Here is a 27,861-nt window from a genome sequence, read left to right on the forward strand (position 1 = left end):
AAGGCACACACATGAGCAGCGGGAGTGGCAGGCAGAGGGAGAGGGAGAAGCAGGCTCCCCACGGAGCAGGGAGCCCAATGTGGGACCCGATTCCAGGACCCTGGGATCATGACTAGAGCTGAAGGCAGATGCTTAGCCGACTGAGCCACCCCGGCACCCCTCCTTCTAGTTCTTGAATTGATCTTGGTAAATTATAAATATTTTTAACTTTTTTCTTGTAACTTTTTGTTTATAACTTGATTTTGTTTAATTTTTTGTCTGTATTGTGTTAAAGTTGCTTATCTCTTTAACCTCTGCTGTCTATATCTAAGTCCCTATTTTGCTCCTAATGTTAATGCAATTACACTGAAAAAAAAAAATAATGGCAACACAATCAAAATAACTGATTGTCTTCCCATCATCCCTTCATACATTTCTCAGTGTGGGTATTCTTCCCCTGTGCCTAGATGAAAATTCTAACAAACCCATCTGGATAAAAGATCTAATTAAGTAAAAAACACAATTCAATTATTTGCATACTCAGTCCTAGTATTAACAAAATTCTGAACTAGATTTACCCTCAAAAAATTTTCCCCTTCTCCTCCTGAGACTGTTTTAGGCTGCAAACTTGCAGTGGGAGTCGGGGTCTTGATTCACCTTCTCTCCTCTTTGCCTTTCCCAGTGAGTAAACTGGGGCTTTGTGCTTCAAGGGTCGGTATATAGAGATGGAATATGAGATGGGTACAGAAGTTCCCTCACCTGAACTGGTTCTCCTTGAGTTGGCTTCCCCTTCTCTGGGCTTGAAGGATGATTCAGCCTGCCTCTCGGAAGATGGCCCTGATTTCTGGATGCTTTAGGTGCTTTCTCATTTTCTCATTCTTTCTCATGTGCTCTCTCTTTCTGGATTCGCTAAAACAAGAAATTTGTCCATTTTATTGCTTGCTTCAAAAACACACTTTGGGACTTCTTTTGAGTCTATTGTAACTTTTTTTTTCCTCTCTGAATGAGATAACATATAAAGCATTTAGAATACTGCCTAACTCAATATATAAGCCTCAGAAGTCGGAACTCTTACAACCCACTAGGAAGTGAACTGAATGAGGGTCCATTTTGTTCAATGCTATGTTCTCAATGCACAGTTTCTGGCAAATAAAAGAAAACTAACATCCCTGTGTATCTTTTGTGCCATTCTTTTTCTAAAGTCTTTTCATCTACTTCTCAAGGAGAATAGTTAACTTTCATTTTTTTCATTCTAAAATAAAAAGATATTTACATTTATAAATTTCTCTGCACCAATTTTGCAGCATTCTACAATTTTAATAGACATTTTTTGGTTTACTTTTAAGCATATTTTAATTCCTATTAGTTTTTACAAAGATGTTATTTAAAAGTGTTTTTAAATTTCCAGATTTAGGGGATATTTTTATCTTTTATAGATTTATAATCTTATTGTGTTGTGGTCAGAAAACACACTGATGGGCGACTAGGTGGCTCAGTTGTTTAGCATCTGCCTTCAGCTCAGGTCATGGTCCTAGGGTCCTGGGATCGAGCCCCACATCGGGCTCTCTGCTCAGTGGGAAGCCTGCTTCTCCCTCTCCCACTCACCCTGCTTATGTTCCCTCTCTCGCTGTCTCTCTCTCTGTCATAAATAAATAAAATCTTTAAAAATAAAAAAAATTGAAAAAAGATCCTAGGGTCCTGGGATCCAGTCTCACATCAGGTTCCTTGCTCAGCAGGGAGCCTGCTTCTCCCTCTCCCACTCCCCCTGCTTGTGCTCTCTTTCTCTAACAAATAAATAAATAAAATCTAAAAAAAAAAAAAAAAAAAACACTGATAATACCACATTTTTTCAATCGTTGAAACTTACTTTATGATATGCTAGGTCTATAATTTTCTTCAATGTATGTTACAGTATACATTCCCTGCTTGTTTAATGCAGAGTTCTATAAATGTCCACTTTGTTCTCAAACTTGTGTTCTCAGGACCTCTCTACACTCTTAAAAATACATTAAGAATTCCAAAGACCTTTCTTTAATGTGGGTTATATCTAATAATATTTACCAAATTTTAAATTAAAACTGAGACATTTAAAAAAAGTATCATTTAACACTAACGATAAAACCATTACACGTCATCAAGAAAAAACTATTAAAAAAAACTTGATTTTTATTTCTAGATTTTTTTTCACCTTATGTATTTTACACAAAGAAATCTAAAAATGAATGGTATTTTCTGGATTTATTTTCCTTCCACACTAAATGAGATCCGCAGGCCAGAGCAACAGCATCACCTGGGAACTTGTGAGAAATGCAAATCCAGCCCTACTGGTCAGATTCTGAAAGGAGTATTCAGAAACTGTTCTGTCAAGTTCTCCAGGTAAATGATGCTTAGTACAATTTGAGAAGCACTTTTTAACACCATATAATGATCACCTTTCCATTAAAAAAAAACTTACATAGCTTTATTTACTCTTAAACTTTCATTGTTAGAGTATAAATACAGGAAGTACACAAACTGTAAGGGCAGAGCTCAGTGCATTTTCACAAAGTGAGGCGATCTGTATAGTAGGGCTCAGATCAAGAAAAAAAAATTGCCTGTACCCCTGTCTTCTGACACTATTAATTTCCCCGATTTTAAACTTATGCACATGAAATCATACAGTAAGTACCTTTAAGTTGGAAAGAACCCAGCGTAACTCCAAGGATAATTGGCTGGTCAAATACCACAGACCTGTACCTCTGAAACAAATAATACATTATATGTTAAAAAAAAAAAAGGAAAAAGATAGTAGGAGGGGAAAAATGAAGGGGGAAATCAGAGGGGGAGACGAACCATGAGAGACTGTGGACTGAGAAACAAACTGAGGGTTCTAGAGGGGAGGGGGGTGGGGAATGGGTTAGCCTGGTGATGGGTATTAAAGAGGGCACGTACTGAATAGAGCACTGGGTGTTATATGCAAACAATGAATCACGGAACACTACATCAAAAACTAATGATGTAATGTATGGTGATTAACATAATAAAATTTTAAAAAATGAAAAAAAGAAAAAAATATATTTCTAACATTAGCCAAAATAGGATGACTGAAAGGGGGAGGAAAAGGGAGGGAGAGAATTCGAGAGCAAAAAGAGATCCGTGAGGCAGCCTTGGGTTAGAACAGCTCTGGAGTCTGAAACTTTGTTTCAAGTGGCAACTCCATCATTTGGAGCTATTAAGTAAATTACTTTTTCTGAGCCCCAGGATCTATATAATTCCTACTTTGGTAACCTGTAGGAGAATTAAATATTTATGTATGTTAAACTCAAACCAGACACACAATTAAAAAATCTTTGAATCTGCTGAAGGCCCACAATGGATACTATGCTGTATGCATGAAATGGGTGAAATCTAGGGCTTGCTCCCAATCAGATCGTAATCCAATCTTCCAGTCGTCAGGAATAGAATTTTCTGAGATCGCTGACCGTTGGAAATTTGAACGTAAGGTGACCTGGCTGACATCATAATCCATTTCTGTTCTCATAACACATGTTCAATAACTGATTTAATCTAAATCTTCTGATATTTTAGGTTCTATAAAAACGTCACCTAAATCAGATGTAGTACCTGCAGCAGGAGTCACCATATAAAAATATATCGCTTTTATAAATATCTTTTGTTGTGTAGGTGAAAATAACAGCAAATATTTTATAGTATTTTACTCTTACCAAAAGGAATCAGAAAATAGGAACGAACATGAAAAACTTGTTATCTTACGATCAACTTCAATTTTTCGGGTTCCAAGAGGAAGTTTTTAAGATGGGACTCCTTTAGTTGGCAAAAACGCATTAACGGAGCTTACTACCAGAGCAGGTATCTCATTTCGCAAACAGGTTCAGAGAAGATTCCGAATTTACTTTGGAAATAGACGGAGGCTCCCACATCAGTCCATAGCCTTCCATCTTTCTACACACCGCTGACACCCACCTCTTTTCACGAATTTGATCGCTCGCTGCACAGGCGCAGCAAGTGAAAGATCTGGCAGAATTAAACCTCCAGCTGCGTTGGAGTTTATGTCACTTTCCCCTCTAAATTTATCTGGTATCTAACTTCCCGGAAACGCCCCCCAACCACACACACCGCTCTGCCGCCACAGGAAAGCGCCCACTTGCTAGGTTCCCACGCTCCCAAAGGCAGCGGGAAGCGCACAAAATTTGTAGGCACGACTGCGCAAGCGCCCCAGTTCCACGCATGCGCCACAATTCCGCGCATGCTCAGAGGCGGAGGCCGGCGGGGTCCTAGGAGGGTAGCGGAGGCCGGCCTGCCCCGCCCCCGCCCACCGTGCCAGGCTTCCCTTCCGCGCGCGCACGGGCAGCTTCCCTTTCCAGGAGCGCAAGCAGCGGCCGCCGGTGTCTGGTTCTTTTCCGTGGCTTTTGCAGCTCTCCTGCAGCAAGCATGGCAGCTGGGAGACGCGGCGCCGGCCTGCGGCTCTGCGCCACAGGTAAGGGCCGCGCGGGGGCGATGGGAGCGGGCGCGGGGACCCTCTGCCGGGCGGGGTCGAGCCTGGACAGGGCTCTCCCGCCAGGGTGCAGAGAGGCTCTGGGATCCTCCGAGATTTCCCCCAGCTTCTGGGTCCTTCCCCCAGCTTCTGGGTCCTTCCCCCAACGCGGCTGTGCCCGGGACCAGTGCCAGAAAAAGATGCGCCTGTCTTCCATTTGGTTCTGTGCTTGGTGTGGCAGGAAGTTTCAGTAGCGCTGACTCCACTGAAAGGGTGAAGGCTCCACCGCCCCAGCTTGTGGCCAAACCTTGCTTTGGCTTTAGGTTCCGACTCTTGTCACGTCCGCAGAATTTTTACCCACCCGGGGGTATGGCCGAGGACAGGTCATGATCAGGTCGACGGATTGTGAAGTGTGAAAAGTGATCAGAGTAGGTGGCCGCCTTTCTCAGCCTCCTCTTGCCAGCATCGCTTGCCCTGGCCCTCCCTGTGGTGTTCACTTCCTCAGCGCCCCTTGGTTCCCCCTACGTGCCCGGCTGTGAGAACTGTTAGTGTTAGAGATGTAGCTCAGTTGTGTTTCTACCTATTAAGTTGGAAAAAAAAAACAAAAACAAAAACAAAACAGTATTTTGAATGGCAGTTGGAGTTTATACAGAGGAGGAGATAATTACTACTGGAGAAATATAGAACGATTTCTATGTTAAAAAAGAAAAAAGATGGGATGGCAAAAAGGAAAAAAAATGACGAGAGTAAGAACATGTTGAAAGAGAACCTGTGTGTTTCCGAATCACTAGCCTACATGAACCTTGCCGGTGGTCGTATAGGTGCCTGCAGAGTGAACATTTAGTAAAGGGATGAACTACATATGCTTATGAATTGTTTGTGCCTTGGAATGGATCAGTGATGGATTTTATGGTAGGTTGTAAAACATCAAAAACATTTTATAGATGACCAAGCATGTAGTATGAAACAGTAAAGTCAGCATTTACTGTAAACATTTTGTCCTTTTTTCCTTTTTTTCCAGTTTTTTTACTTGATATGGCTTTCTGTAAAGGATTTGTAGAAGATTTAGATGAATCGTAAGTATATGTGTATTTTAAATGACATCTTCACTTCTTTAAACTCTGGTGTTATCTAAATGTTTCAATGAATCTATTTTAATAATAGAGACCGTAATGAGCAGTGTTTATATGGCACTAATTTTGTTTCAGAAGTTGTCCTGAGTGCAATATATATGTACAAAATGGGGTTGAACTCAACAGAGTTTACTAAGAGTTCCATATTCTGTTTTGTCATTTTTCATCATATTTGTTAGCTTTTCTGCGTATATCATGATTGAGCAGGTGCTGGACTTTAGTAACCATACTGTATATTTGTTTTTATAGTACCATAGCGTTAATCACAAAGCCTTGCTTATAGTAGGTAAGTAGGTGAGTCCAGCTCCAGACAGACCAGAATCCTACGTGTGATCTTTCAGGCCTGACCACAGGCAATTACAAGGCTTCCTGGCAGGCTTTGGGCGGTGAAGCTGCTCTCCCCACACTAGACTTGGTGCACAGTGCATTGCAGTCTCTGGAGGGAGTTGTAATCATAGACTAAGGCCCCTAGGCTAGCCAGGCTCACATGCATATCTAGCATGTGCAAGTTGCCTCTCTTGGAGGCCTCCTTATTGGGGGCCTCACCTGGGGCACTTCTAGGCATCTCTACTGAGACCTCCTTATCTAGCGGGTTGGCGGAGGCACTTTTCTTGGCTTGGACTCAGTACTTTTCTGCTCCTGTCCCTTTCCCTCTTTCCTTCTCCTGCCCATGGGTTCATAAAGAGGCAGAAGCTCTTGGATGCTCCTCTGTAGTGAGGTGAATTCTTTTGTCTATGTTGCATCCACCTGACCCTCGCCTGGTACTGTTCCACTCGGAAAAATGGAACATTGAGGAGCTGGCACCCTTTTTTTTTTTTTTTATTTTTTGCCTGTTGGCTTATGTTGTCACAGTAAGTGAATAAAGACTTGGTTATTACTTTCAGTTTGGCTTGTTGTCCTAATTAACTGCCTCTACACAACAAAACTGGTACAGTAGTAGGGTGGTCATGTGAGCACAGTGCTGTTCTGGAAGAGTAGAAATAGAAATCCTGAGGATCCCAGGGGGCACTTCCCTAGCTGTGCTAATGGACATTGGGGAATGACAACAGATTCTGAAGGGAACCATTGTGGTTTTTTGCTTTTTGTTTTTTTTAAGATTTTATTCATTCATGAGAAAGACAGAGAGTGCACAGGAGTGAGCATGAGCAGGGGGAGGGGCAGGGGCAGAGGGAGAAGCAGACTCCCCATTGAGCGGGGCTGGATCCCAGGACCCCGGGATCATGACCTGAGCTGAAGACAGATGCTCAACCGTCTGAGCCACCCAGGCGCCCCTGAAGGGAACTCTTGTTAACATGGAGGTAATCTTGTTAAACCTGGTGTCTTGAGGGCTGTGTCACTATAGGCTTCCTCCTTTAGAATGCCCTCCCGGTGGTGACTTTTGCCTGGGGAGGAGAAGGAAGGAGGATAGGAGCAGGCACAGACATCTAAGACCCTCACCTTTCTCAGCTGGGTGCAGTGGGAACTTGACAGTTCTGGCCCACCCGTGACTAGCTTCCTATCACCGAAAAATGGCCGCCCCGCTCTCAGAGGCTGTGGTGGTCCTGTGAGCCACCTTGGTGATCCGTTGGGTCTACATGGAGAGACTAGGAAACAGTGGATAATGAAACTGTTATGCAGACTGAGATTTCTAGGTTTCTCTTTGATGTTGCTGCTTATTACCAAACCCTTTTAAGCCTCCTCACCTAATCAGTTCCTTCAGTCTGTGACACAGTCCAAGTCTTAACTGAGAAATACCCAGACATGGAAGAAGTAGCCACCACTAAGACAGCAAAGATTAACCAGCACAAAGAGTGACATAAGCGTGGGGACCAAATACCCTTTCTTGGGCAACCCAGACGTGAGCCTTTCTGAAAAAAAAAAAAAAAATCTCTGGGTCTGTTTATTCAATAATGGGGTCTCAAAGGAGGAGATTGATAGGCTCCTCACCAGGCTCTTCGTGGCCAGATATTAAGTCATGAGGGGTCTGATGGGCAGTCCCACTAGGATCAGCATGATGACAGCCCCTCTGACTGTCACAAGTAGTATCCCCACCAGATGAGTGGAAGAGCCCTAAACATCTACCCAGACTCTGAATAGGTGTTATGTTGAGGTCCCTCTGTCCCCAGGGTGGGCTGGACATCCTCTGCCAAGGTCAGAGTTCATTGGGGAAGTGGGGGAGAATTGTACTTCTTGGGCCCTTTGGATATCCGTGCACTAGTGAGTGTGATCTCTACTTCTGCTACCGGGATGAGGAGGATACATAAGATGCCTCCCAGTTTTGAGTCTGTGATGACCCTTTTACCCAGGCTTCGCTCAGGGTGAGTACTTTCAAGCCCCTACTACTAAATGTGTTACTGGTGTAGATGTGTTGTCTCTGTGTACTCCCATTCACCTTTGTCCCTAAGCCCCAGTGGGAATTGCTATAATTAGGGCCATTTTAGTGGAACATGTGGAAGCCTGTGAACCTACTTGGTTACTAGTTCCTAGTGCCATTGTCTTGAAAGCGTAAACAATATTGGCTGCCTGGTGAGTAAAGGAAATAGCCATCCTGATTGCTGAGCTGAAGGAAGACGAAGTCCTCTGTGAGGCTATTGCTCCATTCAGTAGCCCCGTCTGGCCTTTGCATAAGGCCTTGGGTACCAGGAGACTGGCTGTTGGTTATAGGTCCCTCAGTACCAAAGTGCTGCCCTTGCCACTGGGTGGTACCTGACATCCTGAGGAGGGCACTGGAGGTTGGCTTGGTCTGTAGTCGTTAACGCTGCAGATGCCTTTTCCATCATCCCCCTCCAGCGGCTGATCAGGGTCAGTTTCCTTCATGTGAAGTGGATTCCAACACACCCTTAATGTCCTTCTACAAGGCTCTTTAATTCCCCATCTGTCTGCTATCAAAGGGTAGGCCATGGTTTGGAAAAAGTCTTGCCTCTGGAGGGAGCACTGGATTTCTGTTAGGTTGATGAGAACCTCCAGAGGGCCTAGACAGGGCACTGCCCAGCAAGGACTGGACGCCATGAAGACTCACAAGTGACAGTGTGGCTGGGCTGTTAACATAGGCAACATACAAGGACCTAATTCCTGGCCCTGATCTGGGAAGCAGTATAACATCCATTCCAGAGGAGATTGTTACCAAACTTTTGACCTTTTTTGACCCAAAAAAATTAAACAAAAAAGAAGCCCAGGGATTGTGGGCCTCTGTGGCTGCCGGTGCTGTCACACAGCCCTGTGGGGATCTTGATGGCACCCTTCCGTCAGGTTACCGCAGGGCTGCTGCTCTTGAGAGGGGCCCCAACCAACAGGATGCCCTGAAGGCCCTCCAGCGGGCCACCACGCCGCCCCTCTCCTGAGCCCCACTGGTCCACCTCTGCCATTTGAATTACCCGTGTCAGCAAACTTCCAGTTCACTGATCAGAGCCTGAGGCAGGATGACAACACTGCAGGCCAGCACAGACCAGTCATGGGCTGAAAGATCCACTCCTTTTGAGAGGCGGTTACTGGCCTTGGATGAGTGCGGCAGTAGGCTCACATGCAGAACTCGTCACGTTGCTAAATAGGGCCAGCTCTGGGTCTCTAGTGAAGTGGAAATGGAAGTCATAGGAGCCCATCTGGAGTCTTGCAACTCCATGAAAAGGTCTCATGAGTACCCCTCCACCTGAGGAATAACACCAAAGGAGGCATTGCCTCCTCTGGCCCAATGGGGACCCAGACAGACCTCTAGGACCACCCATGGGCCTGGTCACTAATGGCTCCTGTGGGTTAACTTGTAGGAATTGGGTGTGGCTGCCATCCAACCCGAAAGAGACCTGTCCTTCATCAAGTATGGTAAAGAGCCCTCACACCGTGGGCAGCTTCATGCAGTGTGGAAGATTATCTGCCCCACTGTTCCTGCACCTCCTGCTCATTGCTCCGGCCCCAGCAAATGAGCTCTGCTATGTTTTTCACTGTCTCATGGGCTGTGGCTAATGGCTTGGCCATTTGGTTGTGTAGCATATAAAACAGGGCCTCCTGTGGAGATGAGACATCTGGATGAAGATCATCTGCTCCTCCTAAGTGTTTTTTCCTAACTGTTTTTATAACATACAACGTTATGTATGTTTCAGATGTACAGCATAGTGACTCAGCAGTGCTGTGCTGAATTGTTCTCCACACCAGAGCAAGCAGGTGCACAATCAGTTGCCTCCTGGATCCACAGGAGTATGGCCTGTGGAGATTCAGATACCGTCCTAATGGGGTGGCAGGACACGGGCCGCCACTGTGGTGAGAAGACACAAAAACAGCATGAAAGAGCTGTCCTACTTGTCAGACCCTGGTCAAGGCTAAAACTACTGCTCCCAAACAGTTTCCTTCAAGTGTGTGGGCTAGGGCATTCTCAGCAGATAGAACAGGCTGGGCCCCTTTTGCCATCGACCGTGTTCCAGTGGATCTCAGTGATACCAGTTGACACTTTCTTTGGGTTTTGCCTAGCCATTTCCACGCATTCCACAGACTCCAGCCACACTCTCCAGGCCCTGCAAGACCACATTTGTTTCCTTTTCAGGTTCCCTGAGAACACTGCATCTGATAACAGTCCTGGAATTTATGCTCAAGCTACCCATCAGTTGGCCCAGTCACGGGCATACAACAGACTCTCCGTGCTCCATATCACCCCTAATCCACAGGGGTACTTGAGCATTTTAATGAACATTTGAAGTATGGGCTTAATCAACCGATGGGAGGGAACAGGATTACCCCAGCCTGGACTATACATCTCGGGCCTGGGTCTCAATGCAGCCATTCCCCAATCAGGTACTTTGCCAGGTTATCTGTCCCCTTCCTTCAATTTGACAATTACTGACGCTATAGTCCCTGTGGGGGACCCTATAAAGGACTTCCATACCAACTCCTTCCCAAAGACTGAGATCAGTGGGAGATGAAAATGGCTATTAAACACCAAGGACTGGGAGATCGTAACCTCCTGCATTTGCCCCTGGGTGCAGAGTCTGAGTCTTTGCCTCAAGAACAGTGGTGTACAGTATGCAGAGTAGAACTTTTATTAAACATGAGGGGAGCAAAGGCAGAAGATTTGGGTTTACCAACCTGGGGGATCGATTAAGGGTGTTATCCTTGCCCATGGTTCAGGACAGACTGTGTCACAGCTGGACAGATGTGAGTGCTGTTGGACTGAAGAGCTCAGATACTGGACATGTGTTCTCTTTGTCTGTAGATTCAAGAATCTTAACTAAAATATCCCCATAAAGAACTTTTGTCACTCATTCAGTATAGATTAAATATAGGTCACTGTGCAAGGTACTAAGAGATGAAATAAGCATAATTATGGTTGGATGATACGTAAATACAATGTGTGGAAATTAATAAGAATCCTAAAGAGGACAAAGATGATGTGGAGAGATTGTTTCTAGCTGTGAGGAATTTAGGAAGGCATCATGGAGTAAGAAATGCTTTTAGCTGGATAGGATGTGAACATGAAAGAATGTAGAAAGTCAAATAAACATTGTGAATTTAGCTGTGATAAATACCATGAGTTGATTGGGAATCATAGGATGCTTATATTTGAGTGGAAGGATAAGTTGGGGCCAGCACATGAGTACATGTAGCAATTTATACTTCTTTTTGTAGGTGGTGGAAGGGCACCTAGAAGGTGTCAAATAAGAGAAACATGATCAGATGATCAGAACCGTGTTTTAGGAAAATTCTTTGACCGTAGGCTCTTGTGTCAGGGGGTCCCCAAAAGCACTCCCAGGCTTGGTTATTGACGAGGAGCACTCAGAGGACTCAGCCTATTGTGGAAGTCACAGTTATGATTTATTGCAGTGAAGGGGCACACGGCAAAACCAACAAAGGGAAAAGCCAATGTGGGTAAATTCCAGAGGAAACCAGGAACAAGTTCCAAGAGTCCTCTCCTACTAGAGTCACATAGGATGTGCTTAATTCCTCCATCAGGAGTTGGGACCACATGTTTGAAATGTTCTCTACCAAGGAAGCTCATTAGAGACTCAGTGCTTAGGGATTCTTATTGGGGGATGGTCATGTAAGGACCTTCCTGCCTAGTCTATACCAAAATTTCAGATCCTGGAAGGAAAGCAGATGTTCATCATAAAACCACGTTGTTTGCACAGTGTTGGAACAGTGAGCTATCTTATTAGGAAAAGGTGGAAACCCTCCTGAAATTCAAGTTCCCGGATACCAACCAAGGGCCAGTCTTGGAAGCAACCTTTTTAAGGATAGCAGTCTCAGTTTAGCTATGCTAACTGTAATGCACAGGAGTAAATGGAATAGAGGGGCCGGGAGCTGAGGCCTCTATCTGTGTTTCTACCAAGTCCCACTTAATTTTTTTTATTTAATTTTTTTAAAGATTTTATTTATTTCAGAGAGAGAGAGAGAGAGAGCATGAGCAGGGGGAGCTGCAGGGGGAGCTGCAGAGGGAGAGGGAGAAGTAAGACTCCCCGGCCGAGCAGGGAGCCTGATGCGGGACTCAATCCCAGCACCCTGGGATCAGGACCTGAGCCACCCAGGCGCCCCATTTTTTTTTTTATTTTTTTTATTTTGTACTTCTGATTATCAGTTCTCTACCTTTTAAAAGATGTTTAATGGATAAGATTTAGAGGTCACTTAGTAAAAATTTTACATAAAAACTTGTTGAATTTGTTCCATGCTCCAGTATTTATCAGTTTATCAGCCCCACATATTGTAAAGTAGAAACAAACATACAATCAGAGATTTGTTTTCTCATGTTTGTTTTTTAGGTTTAAAGACAATCGGAAAGATGACATTTGGCTTGTAGATGTGAGTATGTAAATTTTTGTACTAATTAACTACCCCTGCCATTTTAAGAATTATTTTCTATTCTCCTCCACACATATATGGTAATACATGGTTAGTGTTTCTCTATATTATTCCATTTTTGTCACATAGTGTTATGTAGGTTATTATATTAAAATGAACCTCAGAGCCTTAAGGTTCCTGGCAGGGAAACCTGTTTTTGCTGAAATTCTGAAGAGGTCGACATATGGATTATGTCTGAGGGCGATTGTGGTATGATTTTACTACAAAATTCACTCTTCTTTTTTCCTGTTTTGCAAGAAATTATTTGTGTTATTATCACTTGACAGTAAAAATCTTATATTCATCTTAATGGGGAACAAAATCAGATTTTCATCTTACTTCCTTTTTTCACTTTCAAGTTTAGAATGTATTTAAACCTCATGTTGTTTGGGATTCCTTTTACCTTGTCTCAGTAAAAATGTTGTAGAGTGGCAGCAAAAGAGATGGAATGAGAATAGCAGAGTTGACAGTTGCTGAAGCCAAGCGATGGAGCATGAGAGTCCATTGTTTAATTCTTCCTCTCTCCTTTTGTGCGTGTTTGAATATTTCCATAATGTAATGTTAAAAAAATAGATAAATCTTATGTCATGAAAGTACAACAAGCAGTTTGTTACACCATTTTACTAGAGGAACCTATTTCCACCTCATCCCTCTGGTGATCCTGAAGAAAAAGGAACTGTGGTTTTAGTTTAATCAACCTGACTTGTCCCTATGCCAAACCAGTCATCTTAGTGACCCCCCTTCCCTACCAGCAGTTATGCTTAAAGGAGCAAAGGTACCTACTGTGTTGGGGTTTTCGTAATAGAAATAGACTGATGTTCATCATGAACGCTTAAGAGGTGTGTGTGTGTGATGTATGTGTATTCATTTTATATATGACATAGACTGACTTTGAAGCAAAGCTGTTTTTATTGTAAATTATCTGTTTTAAATAGGAATAAGTAGTCATTTTAAATGAACTTAAGGTAATATCAGTGTTGAGGTATATGCTAGGAGTTAAACTAATTAGATTTGTGGTGTGTGTGTTTTGCCTTTTATTATGTAACTACTTCAGAAATTATATTTAGACTTTTCATCTGAAATGAACTCATCAGATCACTTAGTCAAAGAGAGTTTTTAAAAATTAAGATTGAATAAAAAAAAAAAAATTAAGATTGATATACACAATAGCACAATATTTTAGTGGTTGTCTTTTCTTTTTCCCCCAACAAGTTTTATGCACCATGGTGTGGCCATTGTAAAAAACTGGAACCGATTTGGAATGAAGTTGGTCTTGAGATGAAAAGTATTGGTTCTCCAGTTAAAGTTGGAAAGATGGACGCTACCTCCTATTCCAGTAAGCATTTACTCAGTTTATTATTTTACTGTTCTCATAGTGAAAATGGTTTACTTAACGTGAAGCAGTATTCAAGGTAGGAGGAAGAAATACTTATTTTTTGTTCAGGTAAATTAAGGTTATCTTAATAATTAAAGATTGTATACTTTATGCGTTAAGTGATTTAGCCATCAAATGCGTAATATGCAGTGTATGTTAATCTTCTGCCTAACATGTATGCATAAGCCATTGTTCCTACTTTGAGCCCCCTTGGGAGATACGGTGTTTACCTGAGGCAACTACAGAAATTTGAGTGTCAAACAGTTGATGCTGCTGTGTGAATTCAGAATGAGAGTTGTTGTCTGAGTAGCCAGAGATGATGTGGTAGAGAAGGAGATGCAGACCTACAAGATGAGTTAAGATAGAAAAGATACACGGGAGGACCAGGAAAGTATTCACATTGGAGAGAATATTACAGCAAAACCTTAGAGTTGAAAATGAGAATAGGATGTCCTGAAGCAGAGGTTGGCAAACCAAAGCCTGTGGACAGAATCTGGCCACTGCCCATTTTTGTAAGTGGAGATACACCCGCGCACATTCTCACTCATTTGTTTACTGTTGTCTGTGCCTTTTTCATGTTCCACTGGAGGAGTTGAGGAGTTTCAACAGAGACTGTTTTCCCCACAGTGCCTAAGATATATGTTACCTGACCTTTTCCAGGAAAGTTTACCAATGCCTATCTTAAAGGATTTGAGAAAAGAAGAATTTAAGTTTAGAGAAGTATGAAGTATCATAGAAATTTGGAAAGAGCATGGCTTCAGAAAGCAGACCTGATTTCAAATCCTGCTTCTGCCTGCTACTTTTGCCATGTAAAATGGGGAAAGTTTCTTAACATGTCTTATTTTGTCATGTGGCTTTCGTTGGTTTTTTTGAGATTTGAATGATGTAGCACATGTCAAGTCCCTTATAGTATTCAATACATGTAGGTTCCCTTTTCCTTTAATCAATGAAGAAAGTGGAATTGTGTAATATACATTTCTTTTTAGGAAATCAGGATTATACTCAGGATACAGCTTTGGAAAAGGACAGGCCTAGGGGTTTTTTTTTGTTTGTTTTTATTTTGTTTTTGTTTTTTAAAGATTTTATTTATTTATATGTTAGAGCATGCACACAAGCAGGGGGAGTGGGAGAGGGAGAAGCAGGCTCCCTGCTAAGCAAGGAGCCTGACACGGGGCTCGATCCCAGGACGCTGGGATCATGACCTGAGCCAAAGGCAGATGTTTAATGGACTGAGCCATCCAGGTGTCCCAGGATAGACCTATGTTTTAATCCCAGATTTCCCATGTGCCTACTTCTGGGGCTTTGAGAAAGGCCTTAACCTCTCAATTTTAGTTTCTATGTCTGTAAGTGGGAGAGTAATAATCCTGAAGGTTGTGAGGATTGTATTAACATTTCATATTCAAAATCCCTTGCACAGTGGCTAGCGCACATAAGATGAAGTATAAGACCAGATTTTAGAGGTCTGTCACGTCATGGTGTTTTATATTTTATCAGTTGTCAATTGAGAAGTAATGGACATTTTTGAGAAGCAGTTGACTTGATAAAAATGTTTTTGGCAGCAACATGTACGATGCAAAAGAAAAGCAATTAGAGACAAGAAAATCATGTAGGTCAGTTTTTGTATGCATCTTGGTGTAGGATGCTGAAAGCCCAGACTTGGTAATGACAGTGGAGTGAAGAGGACATAGTAATCCTTACAGACATCTTCAAGGATGAAATCACAGCCGTGATAGACTGGCTCTGTAGTATAAAGAAAAACAATCAAAAGTAATAGTATAAGATTTTTAGCATAATTACTGAACTACACTACTCCAGGTTATATGGAAAAGAGTAATTAATTTTCTGTGTGTTTCCATGTTAGCAGCTGCTGTGAATTTATGGTACTTGGCTTATTCATGTTTGGGAACAGGGAACTAGAGAGCAGTTACCTGTGAGGCTGGAATTACAGTCAAACAAATAAGTTGTTAAAACTTTGAGAGGAGACCAGAGCAATGGCAGGAATTACTGTAGACAGAGATTGATTTCTTGAAATAAGCTTTTAACAACGTTTGAGAAATTATTGCTTTCAACTGTTGCTCCTGAAAGTAAGCTCTCGTGTCTAGGAAATCTTGTGTCAATTGTGTGTTGATTAGACCTGCGTGTACCTGGGTCATTCACATTGTCAATTGTATTCACCTCAGTGTGTTTACTAACTAGCGTATTATTAGTCTCTGGAGATTAAAGGAAGACCAGAACAAATCCTTCTTGTCCAGGAAATGCTTGGCCCAATAGAAGGAGAAATATGAATAAACCAACAGGTAGAATAAAGTCTCAAACATAGCAAATTCTTGTGATCATTTGAGTCATTTAATGGAGTCATAAAGTAAAATAATGTATAAAGGAATGTGGGTATATAAAGATAAATAATCAGTAAAAAAAAAAATAGTACCTACAACTCCAGCAAAAACTTTAATGGTAAGCTACTCATGTGATGCCACAGTGATAATAACTGTTTGCGTTAAGTCAGTTCTTTTTATGGTATCTACTTCATTAGCTTACTGTTCTGTATGTACTCAGTGCCTGTGTATGTCACTGTTAAGTGACACTATGTTTAGGGGAAAAATAGCTAAGACTTCCTTCTGAGTAGCTTAGAAAAGAAAATGCTTTAAATGTTGTGATTAAAATGCAATGTTCTTATAGGTGTTAAGACTTCATATATGGTTTGTAGCTTTTTAGGTACTTTACGATGGGACTCCTTTTCATCCCGTTACTCATAATCCATTAAGAGGTTTAAATTTTTGCCTCTGATCTGTGACTGTTATAGATTTATTGTTCATTTAGCATCGTGTTATGTATTATGTTGAATTAATAGGAAGAAGCCTCTATAGAGCATGCAGAGCACATTATCTCAAGCAAACCATCTAGCTTCGGGAAAAGGGATAGGGGAGCTGGTGTATGAGGATGATCCTCTGCCAAGTGCTGTGATGGGTGCTTCCTATACTTTATGTCCTTTACTCCTTGGATGTGCGCTGCTAAACCCTCCACCCCCTTTCCCAAGCTACATGTAATGTTTGCTTGTAAATCCTTGTGACTATTTGCATCATACAAACATAGCCTATTGAAAAATCATTCTTTTGTCAAAAAGTTGTAGAGTCAGTATTCATTCAGCGGGTATCTCATGAGCCCTTAACTATACGCCAGAATGTACCAGGCACATTCTAGGCATCATGATGCATCAGTGACCAAAACAGACAATAATTTCTGCTCTCATGGAGATTGTGTTCTAGAGGGGAGAGACATACAGTAAAAACATAAGTAAATTGTTACGTTACTTAGTGTTTGATGTCAGCGACGGATGCATTTTCTACTTTACTGTAGAATCAGGGAGATGTTTTATGTGCTTATGGAGAAAATATTACCTTCCTACTATTTTTTTTTAAAAAAGGCGTATTTAAAAACTACTGTCTGGAGATTGTACAAATAAATTTTGGGCATATAATTCTTAAAGTTTTTTAAATACCTCAAGGCAGCTCCATTACAGGAGTTTTAGTAGAAAAAGGTAAAGAAATTGAATTCTTTTCTCAAACTAGCTGTCAACATTATTCTATGTCTAACTGTAAATACTGAAGGCTTGGCTGTTTCCTATGTATTTCATCCATCTCCATAGGTCCCTTTTCAGGCATTTGCAGCATCAGTGTATCTCAGCATTTAGTCTGCAGACCACCTGCGTTAGGATTACCTGGGCTGTTCAATGTAAATTTAGACTCTGAAGACCAACATCAGCCCTACCCAATGAAAGTCTTTGAGACTGGGTCATGAGAATCTGTATTTTTAATGTGGATTTCAGGTAATTCTGCTGCACGTCTAAGTTGGAGAACCATAGAATAAAGTGTTATTTATACGATTGGGCTTGAGGTGGGATAGGATTATTCAGTGATCAAGTATAAAAAATCTCTTGAGTATTTGAGGGTAGCTTCTCAGTCGTGTAAGTGCAGAGATTGGAAGTGCATGCCATCACACTCAGTCCAACACATCTCTGTGTACAGAATTCTTGAACCAGAGAAATTTGAACTCTCATGAATTATCCTGTGTGTTTGGAATTGTATCAAAATTTTCTTGATGCATGGTTTTAACTGATAATGCTGTAATCAGCATAAAAAAAAACTGTATAAATGTAGATATTTTAGCCTCTCTTTCTGTACATAATCCCTTCCAAAATCAAGTACCAGAATTGTTTCTCATTTGTAAAATATGTTATGATGCTACCTGTAATGGTGTACTGATTTCTATTTTGAAACCACTGAAATCCTGTTTATTCCTCAACATAAGTGTGATACTTACTCTATGTTAAAGGTCATAATTTACTTCTCGTTGATGTGTAAACTTGGAATGACATTTGGCCAATAACATTCTAATTTCTTGCTCACAGATTATATTGGCAGATTAGTTTTATCTTTCTTTCTAAATTATAAGCTCTTTTTGGTCAGTGATTACATTTCAGCATTGCTCAGTCTTGGTACTAAGGATATTTTGGGCCAAATAATCCTTTGTTTGGGGGGAAGGGTTGCTGTGCATTGTAGGATATTTAGCAACATCCCTGATCTCCACCCACTAGATACCAGTAACAACCTTCTGCCCATCCCACTGTCCCCCAAAGTTATGGCAACCAAAAATGTCTCTAGACATTGCCCAGTGTCTCCTGGAGGGCACAATCTACCCCAGTTGAGAACAACTACTGTATTTTATATCCTCTTCCTGTTAGACACATAGTAACACTCAGTAAATACTAAGAAAAATAGTATTTTGAGCTGAAAAGGACTTCACATTAATTACAGCTCCTCCTCCTTCCCCCTGCCCATCGTGCAGATGAAGAAACAGCAAGTAGTTAGCAGTGAAATGACTGAGGAAGTTCAAACACCAAAGTTAGAGGTAGAATTAGGACCAGAGTCTGAGATCACGTGATTCACATCCAAGCCTAGCTGTACCATCAAGTTGTTATCATTTCAAGGAGAAAACAGGAAATAAGGGCCTCATTTTATGAGCATTTAAAATTACAAAATTTCATGTTACAAATGGATTCTTGAATTTGTGAAGGAATTGATCTCAGGTTTCTATGCAAACCATTGTTTTCTAATATGAAAAAATAAAGAACTAAAAGTTAAAGTCAGACTTAAGCTTCATTCATAGTCCTGCTACCTTATCAGTGCTTGCATTCAAACAAGTTACCAAGTCTTTCTAAATATCAGTTTCTTTACCTGAAAAGTAGTAATAGTATCCTTCTCCTGCTCACAGAATTGTCTGGAGGTATAGTTGAAGGTCTGTTAAAGTCAGCTATGAAATATTTTACATGTGATAGTTCTTACTATACATACACTGATGTGTCTGCAGGTAACTACTTAACAGTGAGATCAGGATCAGAAATAGAAAGGAATTGGACCTAGCATTTGAGGATCTCTGTGTGCCAGGCTCTTTCTCAGATTCTTTTCCACATGTTTTCTCATTTTAAAATCCTACCCATAAGCTGAAGAAAATGAGTGCTGTCCTCAGAAGGGAAAGAGCTGCCTAGATAATAAATGAGAAGTTGGAATTCTAACCTACATCATTTTAAGTCTATAACCCATGCTTTGCTTGTGTGCTTTATATATATGTTTGTGTGTGTGTGTGTATAACTGTTTTCCTAGGGAAACCTAAGTGTAAGGTTTTAGGAGTCACCACCAGTTGAAATTCTATCAAAAATGAAGTTTAATGCTCAAGGGGTCAAGGTATAATAGAGTGGGTGGTATTATATATCTCCATCTTAGAGATATCCTGTGGCGTTAAATGTGGAGCTGGGATTTTTTTCTCTGAAACCTGTTTTGAGAACCACCACTGTATTTTCTCATTGATTGCATATTTTCTTTATTTGATTTGTTTATAAAAAAAACTTTACAATAAATTAAAGAACTGATAGATATGCCTCCCCCCTCCCCCCGTCAATTATATTAGTCTTAGTTGAAGGTAATTAAGGGCTGATGTTTTCCTGCCTCCTTAATTTGGGAAGGGGGCATTAAGAACATCTTTTACTCACATAATCCCCCCAGATCATTTTTATATTTTTACTCAGAAGTCAATCTCAATAACCACAGTGTGCAATTAGAGTCTGTTGGACAGAATTAAATCCTACATTACAGATGGGCACAAATAAATTATATAATAGGTTTAAGTTCACATAGCTATTCAGAGGCAGGACCTTTATCTTTAGAACCTGAGTTATTTTTGTTACCTCTACTGTTTGTGTTGCTTCTAATAAAAACCAGTGTTGATCAGTGTCCAGAACCTTCCAGTCACCTTTCTCTATACGTTTAAGGGAGAAACTCTATTGATGACGAAGGAAGGCTAAGAGATTTTGACTATTAATTTTGCCACAAATTCACTTTGTCATCATTCTTGTGTAGTGGGCGGTGCTAAGAAACCAGAGTAATGATTACTAAAGTGATTGGTAAACCAGAACTCATGTAGAGTAGTGTCCTTATACCCAACTATGGTAAAATGTCCTCGAAATAAATAAAATTAACAAAGGGAGAGATCGTAAGAACAAATACATTATAGTTTACTTAAACTGGTATATGTGTAAATATATTGTATATTGTCTCTTAACTGAGATGGTTTCATTTCTTTGCTGTTCTAGTTGCCTTGAATTTGTAAAGTAGGAAGGTATATTTGCAGTAGTGATTTCTGTACCTCTTAAAGTCCTCATTCTCTATTTGATTGTTTTTGTTTCTTCTTTCCCTCAAAAAAGATGCCATTGTAGCAACTGTATCTCATTTTAATTAACATGAGGACTTCAGAATAATCTTTGAAAATAACTAGAATTTTTCTGGGTTATTACAAAAGCAGAAACTTCTAAAACAAGTAGATAAAGTTGCTTTTACATCATGTATTGACTGCAGAAATTAAGTAATTTTGCAAATACAATTTATCTTTTTAAAATTAAAATAGAATGCAGTTCTTTTAAGACTCAGAAAACACTAAAGGAAAGGATGGGCTTTGCTTTTTATGTTGTTGTTTTTTATTTATTTATTTATTTTTACTTATTTTTGCAAGGAACCAATGAGACCTAGAAAAACAATATTTGTCCTGGAAAATGAAATCAAATTACAAGTGAGACTTTAATATATATATATATATATATATATATTTTTTTTTTTTTTTTAACAAGAATATCTTAAAATAAGTACTTCAGGGATAAAATTTTAACTATTCTTGTGGCATTTATTTCTTAGTCATAGTGTTTTGTGTGGCCATAGGTTGGATTATTAAGTAATTGTTTTGTATGGGAATGTCATGTTTTTTCTTTTTTGTATGTGAATTTATATTCTTTTTTAAGACTTGAAAACAACACATCTTTATGGGTTTGTATAAATATATATATTTTTTTAAGTAAAAGGCTCATTTACTACCTAGATTCTCATTTTTAAAAAAAATTTAGAATTATTTATTCTTTTTCTTATCAAGGCATTGCTTCAGAGTTTGGAGTTCGAGGTTATCCAACAATTAAGCTGTAAGTTGAGTGTTGTATGTTTATATGTGTATTTTTATTAGTTCACTCTACTTACGTTTTATTACATTAATTTCTAGTAGCATCCTTGGAGGATTGCAGATTTGGGTTCAGCAGTTCTTTCTAGGTGCAGTATGTGATCAAAGGAGAGGGACTGCATCTTCCTGCTTTTCTTGGTATTTAAGTGAGTGTGTTGTTTACGGCTAATTCACTAAATGCGCTCTGAGTGCTCACTGCCTTGCAGGCATCCTGCTGGACCAGATGTACAGCTGTAAAGTATGAAAGGTTTTTTACCCTTGAGCTCAAGAGTGTATCCTGCTGTATCATCTGAATCCTGTCTCCTAACGAATTTTACTTTTCTATAACTGAAATAGACTTATTTCATTAGAGAGGAAAGAAACAAAGAGAATCAAATTGATGGATTTAATTCTAATCTGTAAGTGTTGGCAAAGTCTAATATAAAGTGTATGTAAGGTGGGAGAAATGGTGTGCTCATTCTAAAGGATTTATTTCATAATCATAATTTTATTGAATTTTCTCTTGAGTTTCATCCTTATTTTGATAATGTGCGAGTTGAGGAATTATTTTGAAACTTATTTTTATAATTAAGTTTTATTTCAGTGTTTTAAAATCTCAAATTTCAAAATTTGACTAATTTTAATTCTTTATCTCTTGGGGTTTGTGTTGACGTCCCTCCTTCCCCTACTTTTAAAAAATCTTGTTAAGCCTCTTTTACTTGTGTTAAGTAAATTATCCTTTCTGTTCTTTTTTGTTTGATTTTAGATGTTCTATTGTTCTTTCACATTTTTTTTTTAAATCTCAGTTGGATTAAAAAATAAATAAATAAATAAAAATAAATCTCAGTTGGATACATCATTGACAGGCTTTTGGAAAATTATCTTAATTTTATAGAATAGGTGTTTTATGCCTTGTTCTACTCTATAATCTTGGAGCATCTTGCAAGTTCCTATGATGTTGTGTTGCTTAAAATTTGTTTTCCCTCTACCAAAATACTATGAATTCCCTCTCATTTTTTAAACTAGAGAAGATAGTGAGAATTATGCTTTGATAAGCTCTTGGCCATGAATGTGCAGATTATGCACTTTTCAGAAGCATAGACACAATGCAACTATTAGATACAAAGTAAACTATTTTCATGTAATTTTAATAAAATACAGCCTTTTTCTTTATATTTTGAGTTGTTGGTCCCTGTAGCCAGTCGCCTACTGTATTTCACATGGTTATGCTACTTGTGAAACAACTCTGCATTTACTATTTTATATACTATAATTTTATATAACAATACTGATTAGCATTAACTATTAAAACAGTTGAAATAATCTAAGCTTCTATCCTTTTTTTTTTCCTTTTAAGATTAAAGGGGGACTTGGCATATAATTACAGAGGACCACGAACTAAAGATGATATTATTGAGTTTGCTCACAGAGTGTCTGGGTAAGTTTTTATTGGGAAAGGCTTTTACTATATAATTACTAATATTTTATAGTAGCAATGTCCACAGTAGCCAAAATATGGAAAGAGCCCAGATGTCCATCAACAGATGAATGGGTAAAGAAGAGGTGGTATATATATATATATATACACACAATCGAATGTTAGTCAGCCATTAAAAAGAATGGAATCTTGCCATTTGGAACCACATGGATGGAACTAGAGAATATTATGTTAAGTGAAATAAGTCAGTCAGAGAAAGACAAATACCATTTTCACTCATACGTGGAATTTAAGAAATAAAACAGAAGGGAAGAAAAAAAGTAAGATAAAAACAGAGAGGGAGGCAAACCATAAGAGACTCTTAACTTTGGGAAACAAACTGAGGATTGCTGGAGGGAAGGTGGGTGGGGGATGGGGTAACTGGGTGATGGGCATTAAGGAGGGCATGTGATGTAATGAGCTTTGGGTGTTATATGCAACTGATGAATCACTGAATTCTACTCCCGAAACTAATAATATACTATATGTTATCTTAATTGAATTTAAATAATTTTTTTTTAAAAAGATACTAATACTTTAAAATTAAATGCAATTTTGGGGCACCTGGGAGGCACAGTCGGTTAAGCGTCCGACTCTTGATTTTGGCTCAGGTCATGATCTTTGGGTGGTGAAATCAAGCGCCACGTTGGGCTCCATGCTGAGCGTGGAGCCTGTTTAAGATTCTCTCTCCCTCCCTCCGCTCCTCCCCACTGTGCATGCACACTCTCTCTCTAAAAAAAAATAAATAAAGATAAAGCTAAATGTATTTTAATAGACCATATTGAACCCACATTTTTTTAGGGACTTGCCCTAAATAAAATCTGTGTTCATTTATGACAAAAGGTAGGCGTATGTATCATATGCAAAGAGATACTTTATTTATTTATTTTTTTTTGCAAAGAGATACTTTAAAGAAACAAAAGGAACTGTGACTTCTATTATATTTGTTAACCTCATATTAAATTCATTTCATTTGTAGAAAAAAAAATTTCCCCAGTGGATTTTTTTATTTTTTATTTTTTTAAAGATTTTATTTATTTATTTGACAGACAGAGAGAGAGCACAAGCAGGGGGAGCAGCAGAGGGAGAGGGAGAAGCAAACTCTCCGCTGAGCAGGCAGCCCAATGTGGGGTTCAATCCCAGGACCCCAGGATCATGACCTGAGCTAAAGGCAGATGCTTAACCCACTAAGCTACCCGGGCGCCCCTGCCAGTGGATTTTTTAATGCATTTTCAGAATTTGATTACTTCTAATAACCTTGTGAACTGTAGTTTTATTTTACTATAAATTTGCTTTTATACTGCTTCATTTATGTCAACTTATTTTTCCTGTTACTTAATTTCAGAGTTTTTAAAAGAGACCCCACAATATTATTGTTCTGAATAGACTTGGGCTTTAATCCCTGGCCTGTGATACTGGAAAATTCTTTTTAGATACAGCTGAAATACTTTCCTTGATCTGTCACATGCTGCTTTATGCCAGCTGTGGGTATTACTACACATTGCTTAGGATGTGACATAACTAGAACCCAGATACTTATTTGAGTTACAGATCGCTGAGATTTTACTGCTAAGGAAACAATTTCTTCCATAAACCTTTCCTGTTGGTTTGAATGTGGTGATTTCGTTTTTTAATCTACATCTATCTTGCTGGGGTTTAAAGAAAGTTGGTGCTTATAATTATTCAGTGCAATTATGTGGAACTTATTAAAGAGAACATTTATCAAGGTAGGTTAACCTATATTGACTTTGAAAGTATAAGCACTTTCTTGTGAGTTTGACAGGATACACTGATAGCTTTAAATAGCTTTAAAGTAAATTGAAATATCGCAATGGATTTGTTGAGTGGCATGGCACTGTATGGCTTGAATTATTTGAGAAAAGGCAGAATTAGGAATGATCTTTATTCAAGTTTGCAAAGCTTATTAATACAATTTTTACTGTATTTTCTCATCAATTGCGTATTTCATTTTCTTTATTTGCTTTCTGAATAAATTGTGAGTTAAGTTTATATTATATGAGGGGATTGCTAGTGGGATGTACTTCATTCCCTGTGATTAGATGGTCTTCATGTTTTGGCAATTTTTTAGAGTTTTACTTTAAGCTTAAGAGGGACTTCTCCTGATGTAACTAAAGGTGACTCTATTGCAAATGAAATTTCATGACTCAGTTCTGGGGTTGCATCACTTAGCGGTTAATTACTGAACTATGAAAACAGAGGCTAGAGCGGAGTGATGCAATGCATCTAAGGAATCGTGCCTTTTGAAAATATGTTTGCCTTTGCTAACTCTGTATTTATTCTTTTTGCAAATTTAGTGGATTAAAAATCTGATAGCATAAACCATGTCTCTTTTTTAGCTTTTAGTAACATTTTGCAAGTGATATGTTTTATAATAACCTTTGTTGTAATTTATTTCTCAGTGTATTTGGCTTTGAAATATGCTTGCATAGTAAAAGTCTTTGTAGAGTTTTGTTTTCTTTTTATGAGGTTCTTAGGTACTATTATGACTACCGCTTTCCATTGTATTTTTTCTGAAAAGAATAACATACTTATGAAACATTTAGATTTTAACCTCTATAGGGTATTTTAAAACTAGCATTTAAATGGACATAAATCTTAGCATAGTATTATAATTTCCTGGGATAGGATTTTCACAGTGTGTTGGTGTGAATGATCTTAGGAAGGGAAAAACTAATTCTCATGTGGATCCTTTTGTTTATAGCTGAGGACTAACTGGATTATAGTTCTGTTCTTGCCTATCAAAATATTGGCTAAGATGGTACTCTCTAAAGGGATGTATTTTAAACTTATTTTTTAAATTGATAGATTAAATTGTGGGTACTTTGTTTTCATTATGTGAGTACAATAGTGGTCATGGGCTAAAGTTTTATTAGATTTACGTAGATTGGGTGATTACCTAAAATGCAGTTAATACCACATTAAAACTTTGTAACTTTAGACATAAATTATGTACTGTCTTTAGTTCCAATGCAAGTTTGTTTTATGTTTGTTTTGTTTTCAAACAGGGCTCTAATTCGGCCACTTCCAAGTCAGCAAATGTTTGAACATATGCAAAAGAGACATCGTGTGTTTTTTGTTTACGTAGGTGGAGAGTCGCCTTTGAAGGTATCAAACGATTTTATTTTTTAAATTCACAAATACAGATGTATTGTAATTTAATTTTCAGGAGAGCCAAAACTTTGACCCAAAACTCAAAATTATTTCACTCTTACTGGAAATATTTTAGTTCAAGCTAAGTATTTTTCTAATGAAAACACTTTCTTATATGCCCTCTATTGTGTTTGCCTTCATGAAACAGAAATGAATAAAAAGATGTTGCTTGCCCTGGTTATTCAAATTTTGTGTTACTTTTTAGCATTTTTGTCCCTTTGAGACTGCAGAGTGCAGTTTGAATGTAAACTTTTTGAAGATGTGTGTGTGTGTGCGTGTGCACGTTATATGTGTGCATATATGCACAGATCTCTCCTGTAATTATTAAATTAATAAATATGAATCAAGCTTATATTATACTTAACTTTATTTAGAGGAGTATGGAAGCATTGGGTTATGGTGGTCTTTTTGCTTTAGAAACAATGCATTTCATTTGCTGCTTATATTCCATCACCTTTTCACGTAAAAACACTGAAGGCTTCAAATTGGGATGATACTGCTGGGGATGATGCTCCCTGCTCTGACTGTGTAATGAGGATGAATTCTGATCTTAAGATTTAAAAGTCACCTCTTTTCTATTTGTATCTTCACAGGAGAAATACATAGATGCTGCTTCAGAATTAATTGTATATACATACTTCTTTTCTGCCTCAGAAGAAGTGGTTCCTGAGGTAATGTTTAAAAATGGATTTTAATGACTTAATTTCATTTTTTAAATTATTACTTGATTTTATTTATCAGATTTATTTACTTTCATATGTGTAGAAACAGTAAACATGTTAACTCTTTACTGCTGATACTAGATTGTTAATAAGCAAATACCACTGGATTCATAGCATTTAGAGACGGTGTTTATTATGTTGATGCTTTTTTTCTCTTCAAAATGATAGCAGTAGTAAGAAGTAATAGCTCAAACTGTTAAATTGGTTTATAAGTAATGGAGTGATTAACATATTTATATATATTGATTCACAGCTGCTTCTTACCTGATCATTTGCCATGCACTGTATTAAGTCCTGGATAGTTGATGACAAGCAAGATCAGGGTTGTGAGAGGGTGGAGCCTACATTCTCATGGGTAGAGAAAGTGTACTAAATTTTAGTGTTACAGGTAACATCTTTTGGGTCCTCAGCCTGAGATGGTCATCTTCAGTAAACAAATATGTAAACAGGATATAACTACTATGAAAAAAGTAAAAGAGTATTGTGATAGTAGGGACATAAGGGTGGGATGGCTGCTCTGGATTGGTTGATCAAGAAATGTCTGAGAAGAAAATATTTGAACTGGGACATACATGATGTGAAGGAGCCATGCAAGATCTGTGTCCAGGATAAACTAGAAACAGGGAACAGATAATTACAAATGCCCAAGATAAGAACACTGCTGGCATATTTGAGAAATAGGTAGTAGGCCAGTGTGACTATAATACAGTGAGAAAGGAGATAGATAGGAGGTAGGCAGAGACCAGTGGAGGCCTTGCAGGTCATGGCCATGCATGGGATGGGTTGAAGTTAGTGAAGGACTTGGTCTCGTGTTCATCTTAAGGACATTTCTCTGCTGAGAACAGAATGAATTGGATAGGGATGAGAATAGATCCAGAGAGATCAGTTGAACTCTTGAAGTAACCTGGAGAGTTTAAGCTTGGGGGTTTGTAAAAGGATGGGGGAGAAGTGAAAGCATTGTTGTTTTTTAGAGATGGAATTATTTGAGCTCACTGACCTGGAAGAGAAGGGAAGAATCAAGGATGACTCTTAGGTGTTTGGTTTTAACAGCTGGGTAGGTGGTAGTGTTATCTATGAGTGTGGGAATATTGCAGAAGAAATTAGTTTGGGAATGTAGGACTGATCAAGAGCTTTGAATTGTTCATTTTAACTTGGTTCAACATATTAGTTAGACATCAAGCATAAGCATCGGATTCACAGGT

At 39.0% G+C, this 27,861-nt stretch overlaps 2 protein-coding genes across 2 annotated transcripts in view; one reads left to right on the top strand and one right to left on the bottom strand.

Moving 5' to 3' along the window:
- CCDC102B (coiled-coil domain containing 102B) overlaps positions 1-4,180 on the bottom strand; it is a 199,955-nt gene extending 195,775 nt beyond the window's left edge. The window contains exons 1-3 of the mRNA XM_032422576.1: positions 3,943-4,180; positions 2,648-2,717; positions 739-888 (exon numbers count right to left, since the gene is read on the bottom strand). The gene's annotated coding sequence lies outside the window, so the exon portion shown is untranslated. The remainder of the gene's footprint in view (positions 1-738; positions 889-2,647; positions 2,718-3,942) is intronic.
- A 53-nt stretch (positions 4,181-4,233) lies between these two features.
- The window catches only part of TMX3 (thioredoxin related transmembrane protein 3), a 45,676-nt gene continuing 22,048 nt past the window's right edge, over positions 4,234-27,861 (top strand). The window contains exons 1-8 of the mRNA XM_032422575.1: positions 4,234-4,456; positions 5,475-5,529; positions 12,303-12,342; positions 13,594-13,717; positions 21,230-21,275; positions 22,647-22,727; positions 25,793-25,892; positions 26,531-26,608. Coding sequence (XP_032278466.1) covers positions 4,411-4,456; positions 5,475-5,529; positions 12,303-12,342; positions 13,594-13,717; positions 21,230-21,275; positions 22,647-22,727; positions 25,793-25,892; positions 26,531-26,608 — 570 coding nt within the window. The 5' untranslated portion in view covers positions 4,234-4,410. The remainder of the gene's footprint in view (positions 4,457-5,474; positions 5,530-12,302; positions 12,343-13,593; positions 13,718-21,229; positions 21,276-22,646; positions 22,728-25,792; positions 25,893-26,530; positions 26,609-27,861) is intronic.

The sequence above is a fragment of the Phoca vitulina genome, unplaced genomic scaffold, assembly GCF_004348235.1.
Source record: "Phoca vitulina isolate PV1807 unplaced genomic scaffold, GSC_HSeal_1.0 scaffold27, whole genome shotgun sequence".
NCBI classification, from domain to species: Eukaryota; Metazoa; Chordata; class Mammalia; order Carnivora; family Phocidae; genus Phoca; species Phoca vitulina.